The sequence below is a fragment of the Larimichthys crocea genome, chromosome VII (genome assembly GCF_000972845.2).
Source record: "Larimichthys crocea isolate SSNF chromosome VII, L_crocea_2.0, whole genome shotgun sequence".
Lineage (NCBI taxonomy): Eukaryota > Metazoa > Chordata > Actinopteri > Sciaenidae > Larimichthys > Larimichthys crocea.
Genome location: NC_040017.1, coordinates 16,214,823 through 16,240,597, shown reverse-complemented (window position 1 = coordinate 16,240,597; position 25,775 = coordinate 16,214,823). Strand labels below are relative to the sequence as shown.

Below are 25,775 nucleotides of genomic sequence, written 5' to 3'. Positions count from 1 at the left end.
ACCCCATGTGATTTCTCCTTCACCCTGGGACAATCACTGAGATTTCTGCAGTTTAAAGGCGCAGCCAGCTGCATGTGGCTCACACAGCACATGTGAGGGTAAAGTTAGACAGGCACCCGGCTGATTTTTGTGGTGGCTTGCACACAAAAGATAAAGAAAATTAGTTTTAGAAGAAATTTCTAGAGTCCCGTCGCCATGGCAGCCACACAACACACAGCCCGCGGATAGGACTTGGTTCAAACGCTGCGAATAACCAGCCAATGGGATTGACGGACTGGGCGTCACGTGTGCGGTGTCGGTGTGCGTTTGGTTCTAAATCACTCCAGCTCCTCCATGGTAACATTACCGAGGCTGAGCTGAGGAGGGCGGACACCTGCGGCAGAGAGGATTATTTTATATCTTTGTCCACACAGATTCAAAATCCGTGGAAATGTTCAACAGCAATTTCATGGACTTTGATGATGATCCGTTCTTCTCGTGAGTAGCTAAACTAAACTTAAATCTATTATAACTTATTGACAGGCTGGTTTGGCTTGTAGGTTGCTCATATATTAAACATAAATTAAAATAAACACAAAAGCAGTTTATCAGGTTATGAAATAAATATCATTTGAGGTGCTATATTTCATGTCATGATATATTTAGGACCGTGCATAAGAAATCCTAGACAACAACAACAACAAAGTATGGCCACAGGCTAATAATGTAACGCTGAAACCTAATATTGAGTTTAAAGTTTAAAGAAGTTCAAATTTAGTTTCACTTTTTAATGATTATCTATTAAAACAGAGACGTTGTTATATCAGGCCTGGCTTCTCAACTCTGATTAACCACTCTTAACTTGTTTTGCATGACATTTTTTAATATTAACCCTTAAAATAATAATTAAAAATAAATAAATAGTGGCTTCCTGCACTTAACTAAAGTTTTTTTTGGGTTATGTAATCTTACTACCACTCTGCACTGAGCAAATATGAACATATCTATGACTTGTTATTGTTATATTTAATATAAACTGAATTGTTTTAACCATTACAGTTTAATGACGCTGTTACCTAGCAACGGCTGCTCCGAGCTGGAACGACAGACGCTGATTTTATTATTATTTATTAAAAAATAATAAAATGAATAAAAAGCATTAAATTTAACCTAAAACCTGCATGGAAATGTCAGTTCATGAAGTAGCACAGCATTATTGTGTGTCCTCTCATGTACTTGAGTAATCAGTAATCACTTTTAAATGACTGTCTGTGTGCCAAAGTCACTTTGACTAATTGCATGAGTGAACACCTGCTGTGTTAGTGTAGCCGCACTTGACCCGACTTCTAAGACTGTAAGGGGTGTAAGGCTCAGAGTATTTTAGGGCCGCTTCTTATTTTTAATGTTGCGTTCATTGAAGAATTTATCTGTCATGGGCTCCGAGCTGGCACAGGTTAGAGAAGTCACTAAATATAGGAGGACATGGAGTATGTATTCATGCTTTGCAGCCCTCAAACATCATGTCACAGATTTGCTTTGTGTGAATGTTGACCCTCACTTTGTTTTTGCTTTCTCCTTCCTCTGCCACAGGGATCCTTTCCGGGCACACAGGGATCATATGAGGCACATGATGCGGAGCTTCTCCGAGCCCTACGGTGCACCCTTAATGCCCAGTATAATGGATGGGAGAAGCCGTGGGCGTGACATGGCACAGCATCCTAGCTCATCCCTGGCGCTGAGAGATGAACACAGGGTGAGAATGAGCAAGAAGCACTCTGTGTATTACACATATTTGACCTAGACTACATACATATCATTTGGTTCTATGTGGGTGAATGCTGAAGCTGCTCCTCCATACAATTACGCCCTCTGTCCACTGTTCATACGCCTTATAGAAGATTCATGTTTGGAGAAACTTTACTGAGGTTATAGTGAAAGCTGGCCACTGGCAGCGTAACTGGAGCACCACTCAGTGAGGTATGGGGGCCATGTGAGTTTCTGGTTTAGTGGAAGGGCAACCCCCTTGGCCTCTCTGGACAGTTATATCTAGCCCTCAGGAGCCCTATTTATAGTGCATTGTTCCACTGACACACTGCTTTCTTGCAAATACACGCACAGACTTCTTTAACACTCAAACCAATAGGACCCCGGAGAATTCTGCTTTGCTCTGCTGAGGTGAGCAGCTGCTGAAAATAACTTTGATATCACTCTAGTTGGCCTAGTTGTCATGTTAACGTAAAATACAGTTTGTTTTCCGAACCGTCTCCCCTGATATATTTGATTTCATGCACTTTCGTGCAGGATAAAGCTGTAAAAAGCCGCAGCCGTTTAGAGAGCACTCATGGATTTTGTTTGCTCTGGAACAAATTGATGTGATTTGTGCAGCACTGTAATGAAAAGGCAGGGAGGCAAGCAGGAGGATAGTTCTGGCCTGCCATGTTTTGCACCCGTTAACCTTCCCAAATCAAATCAGCCCCTGTGCTGCTTATATATCCCTGCTAAGTCAAACTTAGTCCCTGTCACCTGTTTTAATCCCAGCACCTCATGAGAGCCTGTATATTTATCCTTGATAATGACTTTCACCAGAAACCCAGCCTCAATGGACAGCAACTTGTTTTCTCTTTATTAACATCATGCCATTAACTAGCTCACGCCAGCTGAGGAGGGGCTCTGAGCACTTGACTAATGAGCTCGGTGACAGAGGGTGAAATGGAGCCGCGCTGCAAAATGCCCATCCAAACAAATTATTTCATGTAATAGAATGTACTTGAACGTGTTTCAAATGTTTCTGACAAGATGCTGCTTACTTTTGCAAATGCATTATCTTGACCAGTTGGGAGAGGAACAACAGGATTTTATGTTCATGAAAGATTAAATTATGTGTCAGGTGCAAAGTTTTTTTGCAGCATAAAAACAAAATGGGTTTCAATTAGCTATTTTTCTTCATTCACACAAAAAGTGAGTTTGAAAGATAAAGGATTCCTCTGGCGCTCCAATCTCCAGAATCCTTTTGTTAATTGTCACAAACAATAAACCTACACTATGGTTAGATACATGGATTTAAAGTTCACCGAATTACCATCAGGATGCACAGTTATTCCCACCGAACCCTGCTCTCTAACTCCCACACACTCAATTATCTGAAGATAAGGAACCGGTCTGGTGTTGCCCAGCCGCGGTCAGAGGGCTGAAGCTCTGGTGCTGAAGTGTTGGCTCTGTAAAGGCATTTGCGCGGATGTCATGGACGCTCTGTTTTCTCATTGTTGCTCTTTTAGTCCATCTGTTTGGCAGAGCGTGCCTTGGCAGTGCTGGTGCATTAGCAGCCAGATGACAGACAGCTCACTCTCATACTGCTCTCTAATATCACGGGCACAAATACGTACGCAAACACACACATACAGTATTAAAACGTGCTCATAGGCACACTTACACATGCAAAAGAACGCTGACATGCAAATCCACACACACACACACACACACACACACACACACACACACACTTCCAGTATTAGCTTGCTAAGTATTCAATTCCCCTGTCTTACCTTCCAAGGCTGCTGTGAGTTATCACATTTCCAAATCTCTTGCCAACGTCCACTATCTGGTTCATATCACCTTTCAAAGCACTCATTCATCTGAGCACTTGTTTCTAGAAAGTACTGTTGAATGGCAGTCAAGCATTATCATAAGTTGGATGTATGTAAGTGCTAGGGTTGGGGGGAAAAGGTGATAACAAGCATAGGTAGAACTGATTTATGCACTTTAGCAGTACTGACACTATAAAATGAGGAGAAAAGCTTGGCAAAGTGGAATTAAGCAGCTCCTACGCCTCTTATTCACATCAACACAATCACAATCAGAGCCTCCTTGTCTTCTCTGTGCTCTTCTAGTTCAAAGAGCACACATTTAACAACTCCCTGCCGATGCATCTAATCCATAGGAGCTATGGAGTTTGCGGCACGACCTCTCTTTGCCTTTTTAAGTGCGAATCATCGACAGTACACGTCCCCTCTGGTGTAACTCATAGCTCCCCCAGGAGCGAGAGCGGGCTGCCTCAGAGGGCACAGTGGCAAGTTCAATATCAGATTGAGAGAGAGATAAAAAAGAGAATGTCAATCTGCAGTTGTCCAGACAGCCTAAAATAATGTGTTAAAGACCACTGGGTCTACGTTCCTTATTCTGCACCCTCTGCTCAACCCCGGTCTAAATATAATGTTGGCAGATATGTAACTGGCATTTATTAGTCCATACATGCCACTCTAGGATAAAATTGGCTGTGAGGCTTCATAGATACTGGTCAGGAGCGTTTTACATCAGCTTGACATTTGAAAAGAGCTGAGAGAGCAGCCTTGGACTCTTTGACCCCTGATAGATCCCCGTCCTGACTGGTCCATCCAGCCTACCGCAGCCTTCCTAGAATTAAGCTCAGTTTCAGTGTTAAACCCACGCTAATCTCTGGCAATGCGACCCAATTACACATGGAACACAAGTCATTCAACACCCCCACTGATTATGCACAATACCCATGCGCATCACACACATAGCGATGACTGTTGAGATGCTTATCCAGGGCCGCAGGGTCATAAACACCTGAGCTTTTGGCCCAGAGAACACAGGGTCTGGCTGCAGTCAGCTCCCGCCTCTCTGGCCTGTCACGCCTTGGTGCTCGCACTCCGATAGAGTTCATGGCCTTGAAGGGTTGTGCTACAAGGCCACGGGGAGAGCTCTGTGCGGCCGTGTCAAGGGCTTAGTGTCCGATGTAAGACAACCTAACAGCTTCCTGGAAACAACCTCAACAAACGTGCAAAAAGTGTGTGTGTGTGTGTGTGTGTCTGTGTGTGTCTGTGTGTGTGTGTGTGTGTTATGCTGTGTTGCTAAACTGAAATTATTTGAATCCTCAGGACATGAGCCGGTCATTGTTGCCCTTTGGTGGTATTGACAACACGGTCAGTAAAGTCCTCCGCTGTTCGAATGCACTTCATATGAGTTTCTCTCGTTTCGCTCGTACCGGCCACATGCATGCTCCAAATCCGTAACTGACTCTGCCCATTACTTATTGACTAAAAGTGGTCACAGTGTTTCCTTTACAGTCACTCAAATTTAAGTTCAGCATCAAGTGTAACCGTGAAGAAAATAGGTTTATATTACAATACAAAACCCTCCTCACTCAGTAATTCCTATGGAAACACTGTGACCGGTATGTGGACCAGTGGGTTTCTTTCTGAAGCATGCATAATCCATTATTTGTTGTTCTCCACTGTAACACATGCATCACATTTGTTCCTTTTTATATAGATTTTAATGACGTATGTTGTAAAAGGTTAATGATGCATCTGTTTCTGTCAGATTTGGATCCATTTTAAAAAGGAAACAAAACTTTGTGGCTGCACCAAAGATTGTGCAGTTGGACAACTATATATATCGCCAAGTTGACTCTTTTTGGGGGGCGATTTTTGTTCATTCAATTTGCTAATGTATTGGTCTGTCTCCGAAGAACAGACACAGACCTGTACGAATATATTGGCAGTTGCCGGCTGTTGGGCTGACAGTGGCAGTTGGAAAATTTTAACATATCGCCCAACCCTTCCATGATATCTAACATGAACAAATTTTGAATGCATGGTGACTAACAGCATCTTACTGCCATATGCATGACTGACTCGAGTGGTGTACGCAGTTTTTCCTCGCTCGAAATGAGGCAAAGATGGAATCTCAACTTGACCTACAGAAACGTTTTTCAAAGTAAGAAAATAAACGTGAACATAACATAAAATAAGGGTTGTGATTTTCAATTTAAATACTTGGTATCATCTTCTGTGTTAAGTGTCCTGCAATTAAGCCAGCCTTTATCAAATGTGCACTCTAATTGATGCGTTTAATGCCACGTTTTTCAAAAGTTTAGATTTATTTGTCGTTTTATTATGAATGGTACTAGATCACATGACATGAGGTGATAAAAATGTGAACAGGCTGGTTATAGTGCCCCAGATGACACACATGCAAGACACATTTAGCATGGTGTGTTTGTACGTACGTTTTTACACATGATGGAGTTGTTTATGAGCTGATAACACCGAGTGACGTGTAGCGTACGAGCCTTGGTATTCAACTCCTCTGACCTTCGGCTGTTCTTTTGCTCTTGTGTTTGTGCAGGACATGATGAGAAACCCTTTCGGCATGTTCGACAACATGATGGCCAACATGAGAAACAGGATGGGGGAGATGCACAGAAACTCTGTGAGTTTACTCATTCAGTGATTGTATGTTTTGTTTCCTTTTTTCGTTGCCGTTCTCAGACATAAATTGCTTGACAAGCGTGTGTTTGTGTGTCCCAGGAGAACATGTCCACGGATTCAAACACCCACTCATTCAGCTCCTCATCAGTCATGACATATTCAAAGGTTGGAAATGAGCCTCCGAAGGTCTTCCAAGCAAGCTCATCGACACGCCGCGCCCCTGGAGGGGTAAATACCACATTGCATGTACTTTAAAGCACAGATCAGTACATTGAGCCAGTCTGTCAGTGGAGGGATCACTCAATTTGTCATTCCAGAGTGGTCACGATGATAACATCCCCTGGCCTTTGCTTATGAGAATATTATCTCAAACAAACTCTCCCAGTGGCACCAAATGGCTCTGTTCCATTAAGGTGCAGACCCAATACCAGGTCTCTGGAATTGGCACTCCTAAATGGAACGCGGCCTTACGACTAATATTAGCCGCACTTGACTTTGACCAGTCAAACTGTCGACCTGTTTATTTTATGACTTTTTATGTAAAGGACATAAACATATCGATTGCTTATCTGTGGGATTTTTTTATAGACCAACTGATGTGTCTGATGGGTTCAATAATGTTTTATGACCAGATCAAGGAGACCCGGCGAGCGCTTAAAGACTCCGAGAGCGGTCTGGAGAAGATGGCCATCGGTCACCACATCCAGGACAGGGGACATGTTGTTGAGAAGAAGTTCAACAAGAAAACAGGAGAGAAGGAGTTCAACCAGGACTTTCAGAATATGGATGAATGTACGTTAATTCACAAACAAGACACCATTACGATGATGGATAAACAGTAAATACTGGTACATTACCCAGATATAGTTTTTGGACTGTCAGATTAAGATTTCAGAGTAGACTTTGGTCAGATCATGTTTATATGTTATGATAACCTCAGTAGATTTGTTAAGTAGTCTGACCATTATTCCACTGTCTGCAGACAAAATGTTGCCTAACACGATCCTGATCCTCTACCCCCAGCTGAAGCATCGTCTTTTGACGATGAGTGGCAGCAGAAAGTGTCCACGTTTCAGCCCTCTGGCCCCATGTCTCAACTGAAGGAACCCCAAATCCGTGGTGTTCACCGGGCAGCCCTCACCAGCTCTGAGCAGGCCCACAGGTCAGTGTTATGTGCTCAGACACCATGAAGTGTTGAAGACAAGCCAGAATCTGCAGTTCAGGATCAAATGACAAACAAGTGCCAGACACTGACAGACACAGCACGCTTTATTGAGTGTATGATGCTGCAGTTAATTTAGATTTGATAATAACTGTGATTGTTGACTTTTTTCCCCCACAGAGACCAATCAAAGGGCACGACCGAGGATAAAAGCAAAGTGAAAGACTCAGGATCAAGAAAGAAGTAAAAAGATCTGTGTTTATTAAAGTATTTTAACCAGTACACTTGGGTACTCTGTACAACCCCTTCCACACACACACACACACTGATTTAATCAACAAGATAGACAGAATTTGAAGGCACTGACCCACATTTTGTAAGATTTAAGAGAGTATATGTTTCACATTACTGCTGACAACTTTCCAAAGCATACTGCACAATATGAAAAACAACATGTCGAGAATTGAAGCGGAGAGTTTATTCTTGTTATTCATGGGTGAAATTACACATAACCACCTAACTGTTAATATTTTTACTTAAGTTTGACAACATAAACATAACAAATGCAAGAAATATGGGATTTGAATTTGGATTTTTTAAAAGTCTCTGCAAGTTTATATTTATACCATGATCATGCAGCAGTACACTCTTATAGTAATACTCAAGTAATTCTTGAGTGCTACTTTTATAAACTTTAAGAACATTACAGTAAAGGTCCAAAGTGTCCTTAATATGATGGATCCTAGGATGTGTTGAAACAGATTCAGATAAACTATACAATGCAAGTAGATGTTACCATATAATTGGGTCATAGACACGACTTTTATCATTGCACATTAACAACCAGAGAGCAACTAATGTAGATCATTTTGCATCAGATAATTTTGCTCTGTGTAAGATATTCTGTTTCCCACGTTGTAACTTTCATCATGCAAGAAGGCATGAAGTCATGTTGTGACTTATTGTTTGAAATCCACTCATGCACTTAGACAATGTCTACATTGTCTTTTTGTAATTGTATCGTCTAGTTCCCAATGTTCTAGATACATGTATTTTATCTATGTAATCTTTGTAAAAAGAAAAAAATAATACTCTTCCCTTTTTATATGTTACTTTGGTTTCTCTTGTTTTTCATCGGATGAACTCTGTGCTGCACAGCACAACGTCTTGACATTGTCTGGATTATTCTCAATAATTCGAGCTCTGTTCTTGTATATTTTTTCAATCTTAAAATAAGTAAGTTCTGTGTCAAGACAGACTATTGTCTGACAATAAAAATGTAAAGATATTAAGTTTTTAATCTGGTGCTTTGTGTTTCCATCCATCTCACACGTTACTGTAGGCAGAGGTCTATGAGATTATGAACGTGTATTGTGGTAATCGTCTCTTGTGCTGTGCCTGTTTGGTCAGGACCCAGGGTAGTATTTTTGGATCTAAGCACTTGTCAGTAGCTCAGATTGGTCTGAGATGTAACACAGCTGCTAGCCCCTCTCATGTGCTCGTGTATCAGACTTCATTAATCCCTTAGCTTCAACATACAGATAGCAATGAATTGACAAGCATCGGACCGATATATAGCTCAACAAGGATCCAAGTGCAAGTAGAGTCCACCAGAACTAGAGCACATAACGGTATGTTTATGTAACATGAAAGATGAGCCATTCAAGAAAGCTATGTATGTGTCACTGTATACCACTGATGTGTCATGGAAGACAAGAGGGAGCAATCACCCCTCCTGACTGTCTGCCAATCACAGGTACCGCTATCTCACACAGGTCACTGTCATAGGTGGCTGAGATGACCGACAGACTTCACAGCTTCTCAGTTTATGCTGTACTCAGTGACACCCTGGAAATCTCAGTAACTGCAATAGATAGTTATTTCTCAACAACCTAGGAGCCAGATCAGATACTTTTCTTACAGGCTCCTCCAAGGACAAAGAGATCAGCTCAACACCTGTCACCACTTTAATTAAATACGCTACTGCCTCTGTAAATTGAGTCTGACATTTTCTTCCCTTTAACTACTTCCAGAGTTAAATCTTACAAAACTTTTCTGCAGACAATATGTGTATTAATTCACCTGCGCAGTTAAATAATTTTTAAGACTTGGCTGTAAGAAAAATGTTCTCTTTTTGCTTTCCCCATCGTTGCACACCAATAATCAATAACAAGACATTAGTATCAGTAGAAAGGTTTTATTCAATACAAAGAAGCTACAAAAGACTTGTGAATATTGAGTTGGCAGTTACAACTCTGCCACCACCTGCTGGTCATCTTACAACATGACTGTCAGGAATATTTACACAGCATTTATAAAGAAACATAACTTACTTAAAAAAAAAAAAAGAAGAAGAAGAAAGAAAATCTTAACCAAATATACAGGATCTTGAGCAAAACTGAGTTCAGAGTCACCGGATGCAGAAAGACCTAAGGCCAGGTCAGGTCCGGGTCTACATGATTCCCTGAGGCTGTCCCTTTCCTGCGATCTTCTTGGAGCACTCCAGCAAAGCGTTGTGGATGTCCTTGGCGCAGGAAATCTGAGACTTGATCATGCCGAGGTACTGGGCATAAGACATGGACTCTGTTTGCACTGTGTCTGGCTTGGTGGCTGTTGGGACCAGGTTGGGTGAATGTTTGGCGCTGTCGATACTCTGAGAGAGGCACTCATAAGCCAGCCGCTGCAGAGAGGAGAAAAAAAAACATTTTGTGTGGTGCATTTTATATGTAAATAAAGAATATTATGGCAAGCATGTGGAAACAAGCACTTCCTCTATCGACATTTAGACTACAAGACGGGAAAACTTCAAACTTTATTTCAATGACGCTGTAGTCAGTGTGTGTACATATATTACTACAATCATAAATATACTATGTTAAAGCAATACTATATCCCACTGCAGTCATTTAATAGGTAAGACAAAGTAAGAAATCCTTGTGAACATGGTGACTCACTCCTCATATTTAACTTTAATTGCATGTTCACAAAAACAGAGAATTAAACTGTGTGAACAACTGAATTAAGTAAGAAAAAGGAGCCATCACTGCTGGCTGCATCACTACAATATTATAGTATAATTGTGTGCCACACACACAGTGTTTGTGTGTTTTTAGTCTTACCAGACACAGCTCCAGCTGATCACACAGGGCATAAAACTCCTCCAGGCTTTTGTCGAAGCGCTGGACAGAGGCGTCGCTGCTTTTGCTGCAAAAAAACACATTAAAAAAATACATGAATAAATAAATCAGACACCTGGCTGACAGGAACATCTGTCTTCATTGTTGTAACATCCTCCCCAATACAGGCAACTTACATGCCGTTGTCAATGGACGTGTTATGGGCCAAATTGAGCGATGCGATCTTCATTAAATTCTGAAAAAAAAGTTAAAAAAAATATGTTTATAGTTCACATGTTTATTATTTTCTATAACATTTCCCCATGTGTGCTCGCTGAAAGCAGCTTGAAGCTATCGTGACCGGATGTTTTGGTTATTTGCACGGGTACCTGCAGACTCTCCTTCAGCTGAGGAATGAGCATCTTAAAGCGATGAACCGGATCAAAGTCTTGCTGCTGGCTCAGCTGTTGCTGCTGTTGCTGTAATGAAGTGGGCTGTTGTAATCCGGGCTGAGACATCGGCCCGCCAGGCTGCTGCTGCTGAGAAGCCATCTTCTTAACACCGGCTACGGTGAGGCACCGGAAGCAGAAGAGTAAAATATCCGGTTCGACTTTTTTTCTTCTTTCAAAATAAAAGCCTGTGTTTAACTCCATCACATTAAAAAAATAACAATTGTTCACTCGCTGCAGCACTATCTATGTACCCCCATATCCGACTAACACTTATATTGAACATAATCATGATATAAATGATATATTTAATGATTTGTCTGTTTGCTCAAACGATGCAGACTGGAGAGAAACATCTGCAGGTGCAGTGAAGCGCAGGGGAAAGTGATTTTGCATGGTCTTTGTCCGTGGTACTGACTGAGGTCTAAATTATGATAGATAACATGAATTGTAAGAAAATCACCAGTTGCTGCAAATGATTAGGTGTCATGTTGCAAAAGATGAACTGTAATAGCTTAGAAATAAAGTACAATTAGACCACATATCAAATTTCACACTATCTTAACTTGGGTTTTATTTTTGTACTGCAGATTATTTCTTATTCTACCGTGTTCATATTTATATTTTATATTTATTTACATTGCAGTTGTCTTGTTTATATGTACTGGTTTCCACTGCTTTTCATAATAGCTCATACCTCACAGCAAAAGCTGAATCATTTTTATATTTCATATTTCACCTAGGCTGGGTCAAACATTAGGAAGGTATTGTACTCTTTTCCTCAATATTTATAATACTGCTATTAATAATAATAACTATAATGATTATTTTTCCCTGTATATTCAAATATCGGTATAATATATATGATATTATATATTTAAAATGGACCAGATGGGTCAAAACTCTCATCTGACTTTAGGTTTATATACATTAAATACAGATTATATTTGTTTATACTGACTCTATATTGACTCTGCACTTTTGGTGTAAATATTTGCATGGTAAAATACGAATGAACTTTTAATTTTAATTCAGGACTCTCTCTGTTGACAGAAAATGTGCAACTTTTACATTTATTACACAGTTCTGAGGTTGTTATGCTGTTTTTTATTCTTCATAAAGCATTTAATTTAGTTTGTGTTTGATTTTGAATAATAATACATTTTATTTCATAGGCGCCTTTCTGACACCTTACAATAAATAAAAGTAGACAGCAAATAACAAAAACAAACAAACAGAACCATAAAAGCGTACCAAATTACAATAATACAACAATAAAAACAGGTTGAAACAGGACAATGCAGTTGAATCAGATGGAAAAGGCTGTTATAGGTGGGTTCTAAGTGCAGACGGAGGGTAAAGAGTTACAGTTACACCGTTTTTTTATTCTTCATAAAATATATTTCATATAGTTTTTGTTTTGTGACTTTGAAGCGATGTAGGTCGCAGCTTATAAAAACGACAGTAGTCTTATGGCGGATTCCTCGGTGAGTCCGTGAAGGCAGCAGCGGGCGGTGGGAGGGCCGTGCAGCCGTTGCTCTCCGGCAGAAACCCCGTAGTGCGGCACAACAGCGCCATTCGGTAACAGAATCCAAAATGGCAGGAGCTGACGGCGACGACTCTCTCTATCCTATCGCTGTTCTCATTGACGAACTGCGAAATGAGGACGTTCAGGTACTAACGCGCCTTTCCACTTTTAATCGTCGTTTTTATATTGTACAAAAAAAAGTGGCGTTTTCTCCACTCGGGCGTCTGATTTACCAACTTAGCCAGCATGCTAACGATCCCGGTCGAGGCCTGTCAGGAATTTTCTGCCGGGCGCACCCTGCCTCCGCGCCAGCTCCGCTCGTACGCTTGGTCGTGATTTACCAAGTTAATTGCGGTTGTTTTTATTATTTTTTTAAAGCTCGGTATAATCAACTGAGATGCCGCTGAAGTGATGCGTTGTAACCGTGAAAGACGGGAGCTAATCGGGTCATTGGTTTAGCCGCTACCGCTAACAATCACAACAGCGCAGGGGCGTTCAAGGCCGCGCTGCTGCTCGCGTCTGTATCATCATCAGAGTCAATTATTTAATTATCTGCTGGTTCATCGTCTGATGAAATGATTGGTAACTCTCGTAAGCACGAATCACAAATTAAAACACCTGCACCACCTGATCATGTTGTAGTCTGTTATTTCATTTATACCTTGCAGTTATTATTTATATCATATCATGGTCACTTACTTTTGTAATATTATTTATATTATGGTCACTACTCTTGCAATAATTATATCATGGTCACCTTTCTTTGCAATATTTCAGTACTTGTCTGTTTTGAAGGTTGATTGTGTTTCGTGTTTATTATGTAGGCTATAGATATTATCTTTGTTTAATTTCTGTTTTTTTGTTTGTTTACTTTTTTCTAATTCTGTAGTGTATGCTACACTTTCCTCTCTAACAAATACATTTCCCCATGGTGGGATGAATAAAGTAAATGTAATCTAAATACTTAGAGTAACCGTATGTCTAGGTGAGCTGGGTGTAGTGAGGCTTGGCGTTACTCGTTCATGTGGGATATTTTTATAAAACTAACCTTTGTGTGACGTTACAGCTGCGACTGAACAGCATCAAGAAGCTGTCCACTATTGCTTTGGCCCTGGGTGTCGAGAGGACTCGCACCGAGCTGCTTCCTTTCCTCACAGGTAATAAACTCACCTGAGCAGCTATGACCTATGAAGTTTGTCACACGCTTAAATGCTTGAAGGCGTTTGTACTTTGTAACCACTCGCACCTCGACAATAACTGCCAAGTCATGCTTTTATAGTTTAAGTCCTTTCTGTCGTCCCTCAGACACCATCTATGATGAAGATGAGGTGCTTTTGGCCTTGGCTGAGCAGCTTGGCAATTTCACTATGTTGGTGGGAGGGCCGGAGTACGTCCACTGTCTCTTGGTAAGTCGCCGGAGAGTTGATTTTGAATAATGTTTTATTAGGGGAGAACATCTTCCCCTTTACTGACAGACGACCTTAGACATCATTTGAGAAGTTTATGTTGTCAGCACAATATCCGCCAAGTCATTGTAAATAAGGAATATGTTCAATGATTTCTCCCGTACGCAGCCTATTACACCAAACATGAGATAGCTTAAACCCAAAATACTGTAACATTATCAATAAAGTCTTATACTATTTTATATTTACATACGTCCTCATAATGTGTTATGTGAATAGTTGACTAAACCTGTATCTAACCTTGTTCCCTCTTGATACGCAGCCTCCTCTGGAGAGCCTTGCCACCGTGGAGGAGACAGTAGTCAGAGATAAAGCTGTGGAGTCTCTGCGGAAGATCTCTCAGGAGCACTCTCCAGTTGACCTGGAGGTCCATTTTGAGCCTTTGGTTAAGCGGCTGGCCAGCGGTGACTGGTTCACTTCTCGCACATCTGCCTGCGGCCTCTTTAGCGTTTGTTATCCCCGTGTCTCCAGCACTGTCAAGGCTGAGATCCGTCAGTAAGTGGCTTCTTAACGAAGGGAAACATCGATTTGCTTAATTTGCAGTTTGTGTACGTTACACATGATGTGACGGTGGTTATGTTTAATGTAGACCTGAAAGTGAATGTCTGCCGTTGTTATCTCTAGGCATTTTCGCACCTTGTGCTCAGATGACACTCCCATGGTTCGTCGTGCTGCAGCATCTAAACTGGGAGAGTTTGCCAAAGTCCTGGAGCTGGATTATGTAAAAAGTGACATCATTTCCCTCTTCACTGCTCTGGCCTCTGATGAGCAGGTACGAGCACTTGTCGGACATCTCAAACTCTAAAATGTTGCTGCACTTTGTTCTGCGTCCCCCTTAAACTCGGGGATGGCGAAACTGACTCCATAACCTCTCTCTCCCTCAGGACTCAGTGCGGCTGCTTGCAGTGGAGGCATGTGTCAGCATTGCCACTCTGCTGCCTCAGGAGGACCTCGAGACCCTGGTGATGCCAACCCTGCGTCAGGCTGCCGAAGATAAATCCTGGAGGGTCCGCTACATGGTGGCTGACAAGTTCTCTGAGGTAAGCAGATATCTTCTTGCTGTCGTCCTCGTGTAATGTATAATTGACAGAAAACGAAAACTGAGTCAAGTCATATTTAGAGCTCCCCGGTCTTAAGAACCACTTAGCTCTTAACAATATTGACATCTGAAGGCAAACGAGGCCTAATGCCATGATTGATATTTTTCAGGGTGCACACATGCGCCAAGTCAGAGAGGAAGTTGTTTGTATGGGCACATTTTACTGTCCACGATGTGAGCGAAATACAGAACTAATGTTTACACCTTTGTGGCCAATGAAATCTATTAAAACAGTGATGGTTTTCTCTTCGAGTTAGTACAAGCGTATTTGTTTATTCAAAGGATCTCCATCAGCTAATGCCCTGGCAGTCAGCTGCTTTTCTTCAGATCCTCACCCATCATACAAAACGTTCATGTACAAATCAAAACCAGTTGACCATGTCTGTGACCTGAGGTCAAATTTTTATATTGAAAACAAAGACGGCTAAAGTATTCCTTGTTCTTTTCAGAGAGATTATTGATGAATCGAACACTCAACTGGCAAATGTGTGGGATTAAAGTCTATCGTATCTTTTCGAGTGACAGAAACTAAAACTGACATTTAACTATTTGGTACAAATTGTATGTGATGTAATTGAGTGGTGTGTGAAATTACACTTGGAGACTCACATTAGCGCTGTGCCTGGACAGTCACTGGGCTCTGACTCCATGCAGGATTCACAAGTCCTTATTGTGAACAAAAAAATGTTTTTTTGTTTTTTTTCAAATCACGAATTAGTTGAATTATCTTTTTAGCTCTCAATGTTAATTTTCACTGAAAAACTGATTTATTGGGATCTGTACCAAATAAACAAGATTCTTACATATAAGATCTGTCGGCCTGGGCAGCACTGAAATGCTTTATTATGACGCTGCGATAAGAGATGAGAGTGTGAGGGTTAAATTTTAAGTTCAAGTGATCCAATCTGGGTGAAACATAGTTTTCGCTGGGTCCGCCTGTCTGTAAGCTGATTGGCTGTTAGTGTGTTTTTGCCGGCAAGAACGAACTCCGCGAAGACAGCTCCACTTTGATAGAAACTCGCTTCAAAACAAACAACAAGCTAAAGTTCTGTCTCACCGTGGCAGAAGCACCGGGCCCGAGCAGCGAGTCTGCCGTGGCGTCTTCGTCAGTGGCGTGCCGTGGCGTCTTCGTCAACACTAATTTTGCTTAAAAAACAAACGTTGTTTCAAACTAACTTGTACAAATACATTGCAGTTTATAAAAATAATAATAATAAAAAAAGGCTGCAGTATCGCGATAATACCCGGAACCGCGATACTTTGTCTGGTATAGTATCGTGGTTACTCATTTTGGTATCGTGACAACTCTACTTTCCACTATAGTGTGAAGATAACGTCTACCTTTTCATCCTCCTCCTTAGATGGAAGACAAGTATGTTATTTCAACATGAGTAGATTTAAGTACTTCTAAAATTCCAACCATGATCCATAAATTCCAGAATATGGATGAATGTACGTTAATTCACAAACAAGACCCATTACGATGATGGATAAACAGTAAATACTGGACATTACCCAGATATAGTTTTTGGACTGTCAGATTAAGATTTCAGAGTAGACTTTGGTCAGATCATGTTTAGATTTGATAACCCTCATGGATTTGTTAAGTAGTCGACAATTATCACACTGTCTGCAGACAAAAGGTTGCTAACACGATCCTGATCCTCTCCACCCCAGCTGAAGCACATCGTCTTTTGACGAGGATGGCAGCAGAAAGTGTCCACGTTTCAGCCCTCTGGCCCTGTCTCAACTGAAGGAACCCCAAATCCGTGGTGTTCACCGGGCAGCCTCACCAGCTCTGAGCAGGCCCACAGGTCAGTGTTATGTGCTCAGACACCATGAAGTGTTGAAGACAAGCCAGAATCTGCAGTTCAGGATCAAATGAAAACAACAAGTGCCAGACACTGACAGACACAGCACGCTTTATTGAGTGATGATGCTGCATTTAATTAGATTGATAATAACTGTGATTGTTGACTTTTTTCCCCCCACAGAGACCAATCAAAGGGCACGACCGAGGATAAAAGCAAAGTGAAAGACTCAGGATCAGAAAGAAGTAAAAAAGATCTGTGTTTATTAAAGTATTTAAAACCAGTACACTTGGGTACTCTGTACAACCCTTCCACCACACACACACAACTGATTTAATCAACAAGATAGACAGAATTTGAAGGCACTGACCACATTTTGTAAGATTTAAGAGAGTATATGTTTCACATTACTGCTGACAACTTTCCAAAGCATACTGCACAATATGAAAAACAACATGTCGAGAATTGAAGCGGGAAGTTTATTCTTGTTATTCATGGGTGAAATACACATAACCACCTAACTGTTAATATTTTTGTATTGACAACATAAACATAACAAATGCAAGAAATAGGGATTTGAATTTGGATTTTTTAAAAGTCTCTGCAAGTTTATATTTATACCATGATCATGCAGCAGTACACTCTTATAGTAATACTCAAGTAATTCTTAGATGCTACTTTTATAAACTTTAAGAACATTACAGTAAAGGTCCAAAGTGTCCTTAATATGATGGATCCTAGGATGTGTTGAAACAGATTCAGATAAACTATACAATGCAAGTAGATGTTAAATATAATTGGGTCATAGACACGACTTTCATCATTGCACATTAACAACCAGAGAGCAACTAATGTAGATCATTTTGCATCAGATAAATCTGCTCTGTGTAAGATATTCTGTTTCCCACATTGTAACTTTCATCATGCAAGAAGACACGCATGTTGTGACTTATTGTTTGAAATCCACTCATGCACTTAGACAATGTCTACATTGTCTTTTTGTAATGTACGTCTAGTCCCAATGTTCTAGATACATGTATTTTATCTATGTAATCTTTGTAAAAAGAAAAAAATAATACCTTCCCTTTTTATATGTTACTTTGTTTTCTCTTGTTTTTCATCGGATGAACTCTGTGCTGCACAGCACAACGTCTTGACATTGTCTGGATTATTCTCAATAATTCGAGCTCTGTTCTTGTATATTTTTCATCTTAAAATAAGAGTCTGTGTCAAGACAGACATGGTCGGACAATAAAAAGTAAAGATGTAAGTTTTTAATCTGGTGCTTTGTGTTTCCATCCACTCACACGTTACTGTAGGCAGAGGTCTAGAGATTATGAACGTTATTGTGGTAATCGTCTCTTGTGCTGTGCCTGTTTGGTCAGGACCCAGGGTAGTATTTTTGGATCTAAGCACTTGTCAGTAGCTCATATGGTCTGAGATGTAACACAGCTGGCTAGCCCCTCTCATGTGCTCGTGTATCAGACTTCATTAATCCCTTAGCTTCAACATACAGATAGCAATGAATTGACAAGCAGCGACCGATATATAGCTCAACAAGGATCCAAGTGCAGGTCCACCGAACTAGAGCAATAGCGGTATGTTTATGTAACATGAAAGATGAGCCATTCAAGAAAGCTATGTATGTGTCACTGTATACCACATGATGTGTCATGAAAGACAAGAGAGCAATCACCCTCTGACGTCTGCCAATCACGGCCGCTATCTCACACAGGTCACTGTCATAGGTGCTGAGATGACCGACAGACTCACAGCTTCTCAGTTTATGCTGTACTCAGTGACACCCTGGAAATCTCAGTAACTGCAATAGAAAGTTTATTTCTAACAACCAGGAGCCAGATCAGATACTTTTCTTACACTCCTCCAAGGACAAAGAGATCAGCTCAATACCTGTCACCACTTTAATTAATACGCTACTGCCTCTGTAAATTGAGTCTGACATTTTCTTCCCTTTTACTACTCCCAGAGTTAAATCTTACAAAACTTTTCTGCAGACAATATGTGTATTAATTCACCTGCGCAGTTAAATAATTTTTAAGACTTGGCTGTAAGAAAAGGTTCCTTTTGCTTTCCCCATGTTGCACACCAATAATCAATAACAAGACATTAGATCAGTAGAAAGGTTATTCAATACAAAGAAGCTACAAAAGACTTGTGAATATGATTGGCAGTTACAACTCTGCCACCACCTGCTGGTCATCTTACAACATGACTGTCAGGAATATTACACAACATTTATAAAGAAACATAACTTACTTAAAAAAAAAAAAAGAAGAAGAAGAAAAGAAAATCTTAACCAAATATACAGGATCTTGAGCAAAACTGAGTTCAGAGTCACCGGATGCGAAAAGACCTAAGGCCAGGTCAGGTCCGGTCTACATGATTCCCTGAGGCTGTCCTTTCCTGCGATTCTTGGAGCACTCCAGCAAAGCGTTGTGGATGTCCTTGGCGCAGGAAATCTGAGACTTGATCATGCCGAGGTACTGGGCATAAGACATGGACTCTGTTTGCACTGTGTCTGGCTTGGTGGCTGTTGGGACCAGGTTGGGTGAATGTTTGGCACTGTCGATACCTGAGAGAGGCACCATAAGCCAGCCCGCTGCAGAGAGGAGAAAAAAAAACATTTTGTGTGGTGCTTTTATATGTAAAAAGAATATTATGGCAAGCATGTGGAAACAAGCACTCCTCATCGACATTTAAGACACAAGACGGGAAAACTTCAAACTTTATTCAATGACGCTGTAGTCAGTGTGTGTACATATAATACTAAAATCATAAATACTATGTTAACAATACTATACCCACTGCATTCATTAATAGGTAGACAAAAGTAAGAAATCCTTGTGAAGATGGTGAGTCATCCTCATATTTGACTTTATTCATGTTCACAAAACAGAGAATTAAACTGTGAACAACTGAATTAAGTAAGAAAAAGGAGCCAACACTGCTGGCTGCATCACTACAATATTATAGTAAATTATATAGATAAGAGAGGTTGTGTGTTTTTTAGTCTTACCAGACACAGCTCCGCTGATCACACAGGGCATAAAACTCCTCCAGGCTTTTGTCGAGCGCTGGACAGAGGCGTCGCTGCTTTTGCGCAAAAAACACATTGAAAAAATAAAATACATAAATATAAATCAGACACCTGGCTGACAGGGCATCTGTCTTCATTGTTGTAACATCCCCCCAATACAGGCAACTTACATGCCGTTGTCAATGGACGTGTATGGGCCAAATTGAGCGATGCGATCTTCATTAAATTCTGAAAAAAAGTTAAAAAAATATGTTTAAGTTCACATGTTTATTATTTTCTATAACATTCCCATGTGTGCTCGCTGAAAGCAGCTTGAAGCTATCGTGACCGGAGTTTTTGGTTATTTGCACGGGTACCTGCAGACTCTCCTTCAGCTGAGAATGAGCATCTTAAAGCGATGAACCGGATCAAAGTCTTGCTGCTGGCTCAGCTGTTGCTGCTGTTGCTGTAATGAAGTGGGCTGCTGAATCCGGGCTGAGACATCGGCCCGCCAGGCTGCTTGCTGCTAGAAGCCATCTTCTTAACACCGGCTACTTGAGCACCGAAGCAGAAGATAAAATATCCGGTTCGACTTTTTTTCTTCTTTCAAAATAAAGCCTGTGTTTAACTCCATCACATTAAAAAATAACAATTGTTCACTCGCTGCAGCACTATCTATGTACCCCCATATCCGACTAACATTATATTGAACATAATCATGATATAAATGATTATTTAATGATTTGTCTGTTTGCTCAAACGATGCAACTGGAGAGAAACATCTGCAGGTGCAGTGAAGCGCAGGGAAAGTGATTTTGCATGTCTTTGTCCGTGGTACTGACTGAGGTCTAAATTATGATAGATAACTGAATTGTAAGAAAATCACCAGTTGCTGCAAGATTAGGTGTCATGTGCAAAAGTGACTGTATAGCTTAGAATAAAGTACAATTAGACCACAATCAAATTCACACTATCTTAACTTGGTTTTATTTTTTGTACTGCAGATTATTTCTTATTCTACCGTGTTCATATTTATATTTATATTTATTTACATTGCAGTTGTCTTGTTTATATGTACTGGTTTCCACTGCTTTTCATAATAGCTCATACCTCACAGCAAAAGCTGATCATTTTTATATTTCATATTTTACCTAGGCTGGGTCAAACATTAGGAGGTATTGTACTCTTTTCCTCAATATTTTAATACTGCTATTAAATAATAACTATATGATTATTTTCCCTGTATATGCAATATCGGAAAATATATATATGATATGAAATATTTTAAAATGGACCAGATGGGTCAAAACTCTCATCTACTTTAGTTTATATACATAAATACAGATTATATTTGTTTATACTGACTCTATATTGACTCTGCACTTTGGTGTAAATATTTGCATGGTAAAATCGAATGAACTTTTAATTTTAATTCAGACCTCTCTCTGTTGACAGAAAATGTGCAACTTTTAACATTATTACACAGTTCGAGGTTGTATGCTGTTTTTTTATTCTTCATAAAGCATTTAATTTAGTTTGTGTTGCTGTTTGAATAATAATAATAATAATAATAATAATAATAATAATAATAATAACATTTTATTTCATAGGCGCCTTTCTGACACCTTACAATAATAAAAGTAGACAGCAAATAACAAAAAACAAACAAACAGAACCATAAAAGCGTACCAAATTACAATAATACAACAATAAAACAGGTTTAAACAGGACAATGCAGTTGAATCAGATGGAAAAGGCTGTTATAAGTGGGTTTCTAAGTGCAGACGGAGGGTAAGAGTTACAGTTGACACCGTTTTTTTTATTCTTCATAAAATATATTCATATAGTTTTTTTTTGTGACTTTGAAGCGATGTAGTCGCAGCTTATAAAAACGACAGTAGTCTTATGGCGGATTCCTCGGTGGTCCGTGAAGGCGCAGCGGGCGGTGGGAGGGCCGTGCAGCCGTTGCTCTCCGGCAGAAACCCCTTAGTGGCAACAACAGCGCCATTCGGTAACAGAATCCAAAATGGCAGGAGCTGACGGCGACGACTCTCTCTATCCTATCGCTGTTCTCATTGACGAACTGCGAAATGAGGACGTTCAGGTACTAACGCGCCTTTCCACTTTAATCGTCGTTTTTATATTGTACAAAAAAAAGTGGCGTTTTCTCCACTCGGGCGTCTGATTTACCAACTTAGCCAGCATGCTAACGATCCCGGTCGAGGCCTGTCAGGAATTTTCTGCCGGGCGCACCCTGCCGCGCGCCAGCTCCGCTCGTACGCTTGTCGTGATTTACCGAGTTAATTGCGGTTTTTTTTTATATTTTTTAAGCTCGGATAATCAACTGAGATGCCGCTGAAGTGATGCGTTGTACCGTGAAAGACGGGAGCTAATCGGGTCACTGGTAGCAGCTACCGCTAACAATCACAACAGCGCAGGGGCGTTCAAGGCGCGCTGCTGCTCGCGGTCTGTATCATCATCAGAGTCAATTATTAATTATCTGCTGGTTCATCGTCTGATGAAATGATTGGTAACTCCTCGTAAGCACGAATCACAAATCTAACACCTGCACCACTGATCATGTTGTAGTCTGTTTATTTCATTTATACCTTGCAGTTATTATTATATCATATCATGGTCACTTACTTTTGTAATATTATTTATATTATGGTCACTACTCTTGCAATAATTAATCATGGTCACCTTTCTTTGCAATATTTCAGTACTTGTCTGTTTTGAAGGTTGATTGTTTTCGTGTTTTATTAGGTAGGATAGATATTATCTTTGTTTAATTTCTTGTTTTTTTGTTTGTTTACTTTTTTCTAATTTCGTAGTGTATGCTACACTTTCCTGCTGCTAACAATAAATTTCCCCATGGTGGGATGAATAAGTAATCTAATCTAATACTTAGAGTAACCGTCTGTCAGGTGAGCTGGGTGTAGTGAGGCTTGGCGTTTTCGTTGACGTGGGTTTTTATAAACTAACCTTGTGTGTTTTTTTGTGGCTACAGCTGCGACTGCGCACAAGAAGCTGTCCACTATTGCTTTGGCCCTGGGGGTCGGAGGCTCGCACCGAGCTGCTTCCTTTCCTCACCAGGTTAAACTCACCTGAGCAGCCGTTGCATTGGTTTGTCACACCGTTGCTTGAGGCGTTTGTCTTTGAACCTCGCCCCTCGACTAACATCCGTCTGCTTTTTGTTGTCCTTTCTGTCGTCCCGACACTCTTGATGAGATGGGTGCTTTTGGCCTTGGCTAGCGCGCTTGGCAATTTCACTTGTTGGTGGGGGGCCGGAGTACGTCCACTGTCTCTTGGTAGTCGCCGGGGTTGTTTTGAATAATGTTCTTATAGGGGAGGACGTCTCCCTTTACTGCGACGACCTTAGACATCATTTGAGAAGTTTGTTGTCAGCACAATCCGCCAAGTCATGTAAAAGGAATATGTTCAATGATTTCTCCCGTACACAAACACTATTACACCAAACATGAGATTGCTTAAACCCAAAATACTGTAACATTATCAATAAAGTCTATATATTTTATATTTACATACGTCCTCTAATGTGTGATGGAATAGTTGACTAAACTGTACTAACCTTGTTCCCTCTTGATACGCAGCCTCCTCTGGAGAGCCTTGCCACGTGGAGGAGACGTAGTCAGAGATAAGCTGTGGAGTCTCTGCGGAAGATCTCTCAGGAGCACTCTCCAGTTGACTGGAGGTCCATTTTGAGCCTTTGGTTAGCGGCTGGCCAGCGGTGACTGGTTCACTTCTCGCACATCTGCCTGCGGCCTCTTTAGCGTTTGTTATCCCCGTGTCTCCAGCACTGCAAGGCTGAATCCGTCAGTAAGTGGCTTCTTAACGAAGGGAAACATCGATTTGCTTAATTTGCAGTTTGTGTACGTACACATGAGTGACAGTGGTTATGTTTAATGTAGACCTGAAAGTGAATGTCTGCCGTTATCTCTAGGCATTTTCGCACCTTGTGCTCAGATGACACTCCCATGGTTCGTCGTGCTGCAGCTCTAAACTGGGAGAGTTTGCCAAAGTCCTGGAGCTGGATTATGTAAAAAGTGACATCATTCCCTCTTCACTGCTCTGGCCTCTGATGAGCAGGTACGAGCACTTGTCGGACATCCAAACTCTAAAATGTTGCTGCACTTTGTTCTGCATCCCCCTTAAACTCGGATGGCGAAACTGACTCCATAACCTCTCTCTCCCTCAGGACTCAGTGCGGCTGCTTGCAGTGGAGGCATGTGTCAGCATTGCCACTCTGCTGCCTCAGGAGGACCTCGAGACCCTGGTGATGCCAACCCTGCGTCAGGCTGCCGAAGATAAATCCTGGAGGTCCGCTACATGGTGGCTGACAAGTTCTCTGAGGTAAGCAGATACTCTTGCTGTCGTCTCGTGTAATGTATAATTGACAGAAAACGAAAACTGAGTCAAGTCATATTTAGGCTCCCCGGTCTTAAGAACCACTTAGCTCTTACAATATTGACATCTGAAGGCAAACGAGGCCTAATGCCAGATTGATATTTTTCAGGTGCACACATGCGCCAAGTCAGAGAGGAAGTTGTTGTATGGGCACATTTTACTGTCCACGATGTGAGCGAAATACAGAACTAATGTTTACACCTTTGTGGCCAATGAAATCTATTAAAACAGTGATGTTTTCTTTCGAGTTAGTACAAGCGTATTTGTTTATTCAAAGGATCTCCACACTAATGCCCGGCAGTCAGCTGCTTTTCTTCAGATCCTCACCCATCATACAAAACGTTCATGTACAAATCAAACCAGTGACCTTCTGTGACCTGAGGTCAATTTTTATATTGAAACAAAGACCTAAGACTGTCTCAGATAAGCTCAATCAACGAAATGTGGGATTAAAGTCTATCGTATCTTTTCGCGTGACAGAAACTAAAACTGACATTTAACTATTTGGTACAAATTGTATGTGATGTAATGGAGTGGTGGGTGAAATTACACTTGGAGACTCACATTAGCGCTGTGCCTGGACAGTCACTGGGCTCTGACTCCATGCAGGATTCACAAGTCCTTATTGTGAACAAAAAAATGTTTTTTTGTTTTTTTTCAAATCACGAATTAGTTGAATTATCTTTTAGCTCTCAATGTTAATTTTCACTGAAAAACTGATTTATGGGATCTGTACCAAATAAACAAGATTCTTACATATAAGATCTGTCGGCCTGGGCAGCATGAAATGCTTTGTTATGACGCTGCGATAAGAGAGGAGAGTGTGAGGGTTAAATTTTAAGTTCAAGTGATCCAATCTGGGTGAAACATAGTTTGCTGGGTCCGCCTGTCTGTAAGCTGGATTGGCTGTTAGTGTGTTTTTGCCGGCAAGAACGAACTCCGCGAAGACGGCTCCACTTCGATAGAAACTCGCTTCAAAACAAACAACAAGCTAAAGTTCTGTCTCGCCCAGACACGAGACAACACACTCACCATGGCAGAAGCACTGGGCCCGACAGCGAGTCTGCCGCGGCGTCTTCGTCAGTGGCAACACTAATTTTGCTTAAAAACAAACGTTGTTTCAAACTAACTTGTACAAATACATTGCAGTTTATAAAAATAATAATAATAAAAAAAGGCTGCAGTATCGCGATAATACCCGGAACCGCGATACTTTGTCTGGTATAGTATCGTGGTTACTCATTTTAGTATCGTGACAATTCTACTTCTTCACCATCATCACCATTCAGTGCAGGTGTTGAAGAAATTTGTTGCGTCTAGTATGTTCAGGCAAAGGGATAGTGTCTAAAAAACAAAACAAGCAGGCACATATATTCTCCAGCAGTTATGATATGCCTTGTACGAAGAAACTGGCTGCAAAACATTGTTTGACTCATCTTTAAAGTTCTCATGTGGCAACACTAACCG

General features: G+C 40.9%; 3 protein-coding genes across 5 annotated transcripts in view; 2 read left to right on the top strand and 1 right to left on the bottom strand.

Annotated features, from left to right (window-relative positions):
* The first annotated feature begins 276 nt into the window (after positions 1-276).
* Positions 277-7,656, top strand: mlf1 (myeloid leukemia factor 1). 3 transcript variants are annotated; one of them, XM_027280212.1, is made up of 8 exons: positions 277-477; positions 1,570-1,732; positions 4,878-4,922; positions 6,130-6,213; positions 6,312-6,458; positions 6,845-7,004; positions 7,236-7,374; positions 7,555-7,656. In XM_027280212.1, exons 1-8 carry the CDS (start codon positions 431-433, stop codon positions 7,619-7,621), a joined length of 852 nt encoding a protein of 283 aa, XP_027136013.1. In that variant the 5' UTR covers positions 277-430; the 3' UTR covers positions 7,622-7,656. The 3 variants fall into 3 exon arrangements, with proteins under 3 accessions (XP_027136013.1, XP_010727928.1, XP_027136014.1); XM_010729626.3 differs by having other exon boundaries at positions 286-477; positions 6,312-6,440; XM_027280213.1 differs by lacking the exon at positions 4,878-4,922 and having other exon boundaries at positions 286-477.
* Positions 7,657-9,551: 1,895 nt separating this feature from the next.
* Positions 9,552-11,086, bottom strand: med29 (mediator complex subunit 29). The gene is made up of 4 exons (XM_010729628.3): positions 10,880-11,086; positions 10,688-10,746; positions 10,494-10,578; positions 9,552-10,054 (listed from the first exon to the last, which is right to left on the bottom strand). Exons 1-4 carry the CDS (start codon positions 11,039-11,041, stop codon positions 9,827-9,829), a joined length of 534 nt encoding a protein of 177 aa, XP_010727930.1. The 5' UTR covers positions 11,042-11,086; the 3' UTR covers positions 9,552-9,826.
* Positions 11,087-12,459: 1,373 nt separating this feature from the next.
* The window catches only part of ppp2r1bb (protein phosphatase 2, regulatory subunit A, beta b), a 22,692-nt gene continuing 9,376 nt past the window's right edge, over positions 12,460-25,775 (top strand). The window contains exons 1-6 of the mRNA XM_010729629.3: positions 12,460-12,613; positions 13,534-13,624; positions 13,773-13,873; positions 14,196-14,428; positions 14,558-14,705; positions 14,818-14,973. Coding sequence (XP_010727931.1) covers positions 12,536-12,613; positions 13,534-13,624; positions 13,773-13,873; positions 14,196-14,428; positions 14,558-14,705; positions 14,818-14,973 — 807 coding nt within the window. The 5' untranslated portion in view covers positions 12,460-12,535. The remainder of the gene's footprint in view (positions 12,614-13,533; positions 13,625-13,772; positions 13,874-14,195; positions 14,429-14,557; positions 14,706-14,817; positions 14,974-25,775) is intronic.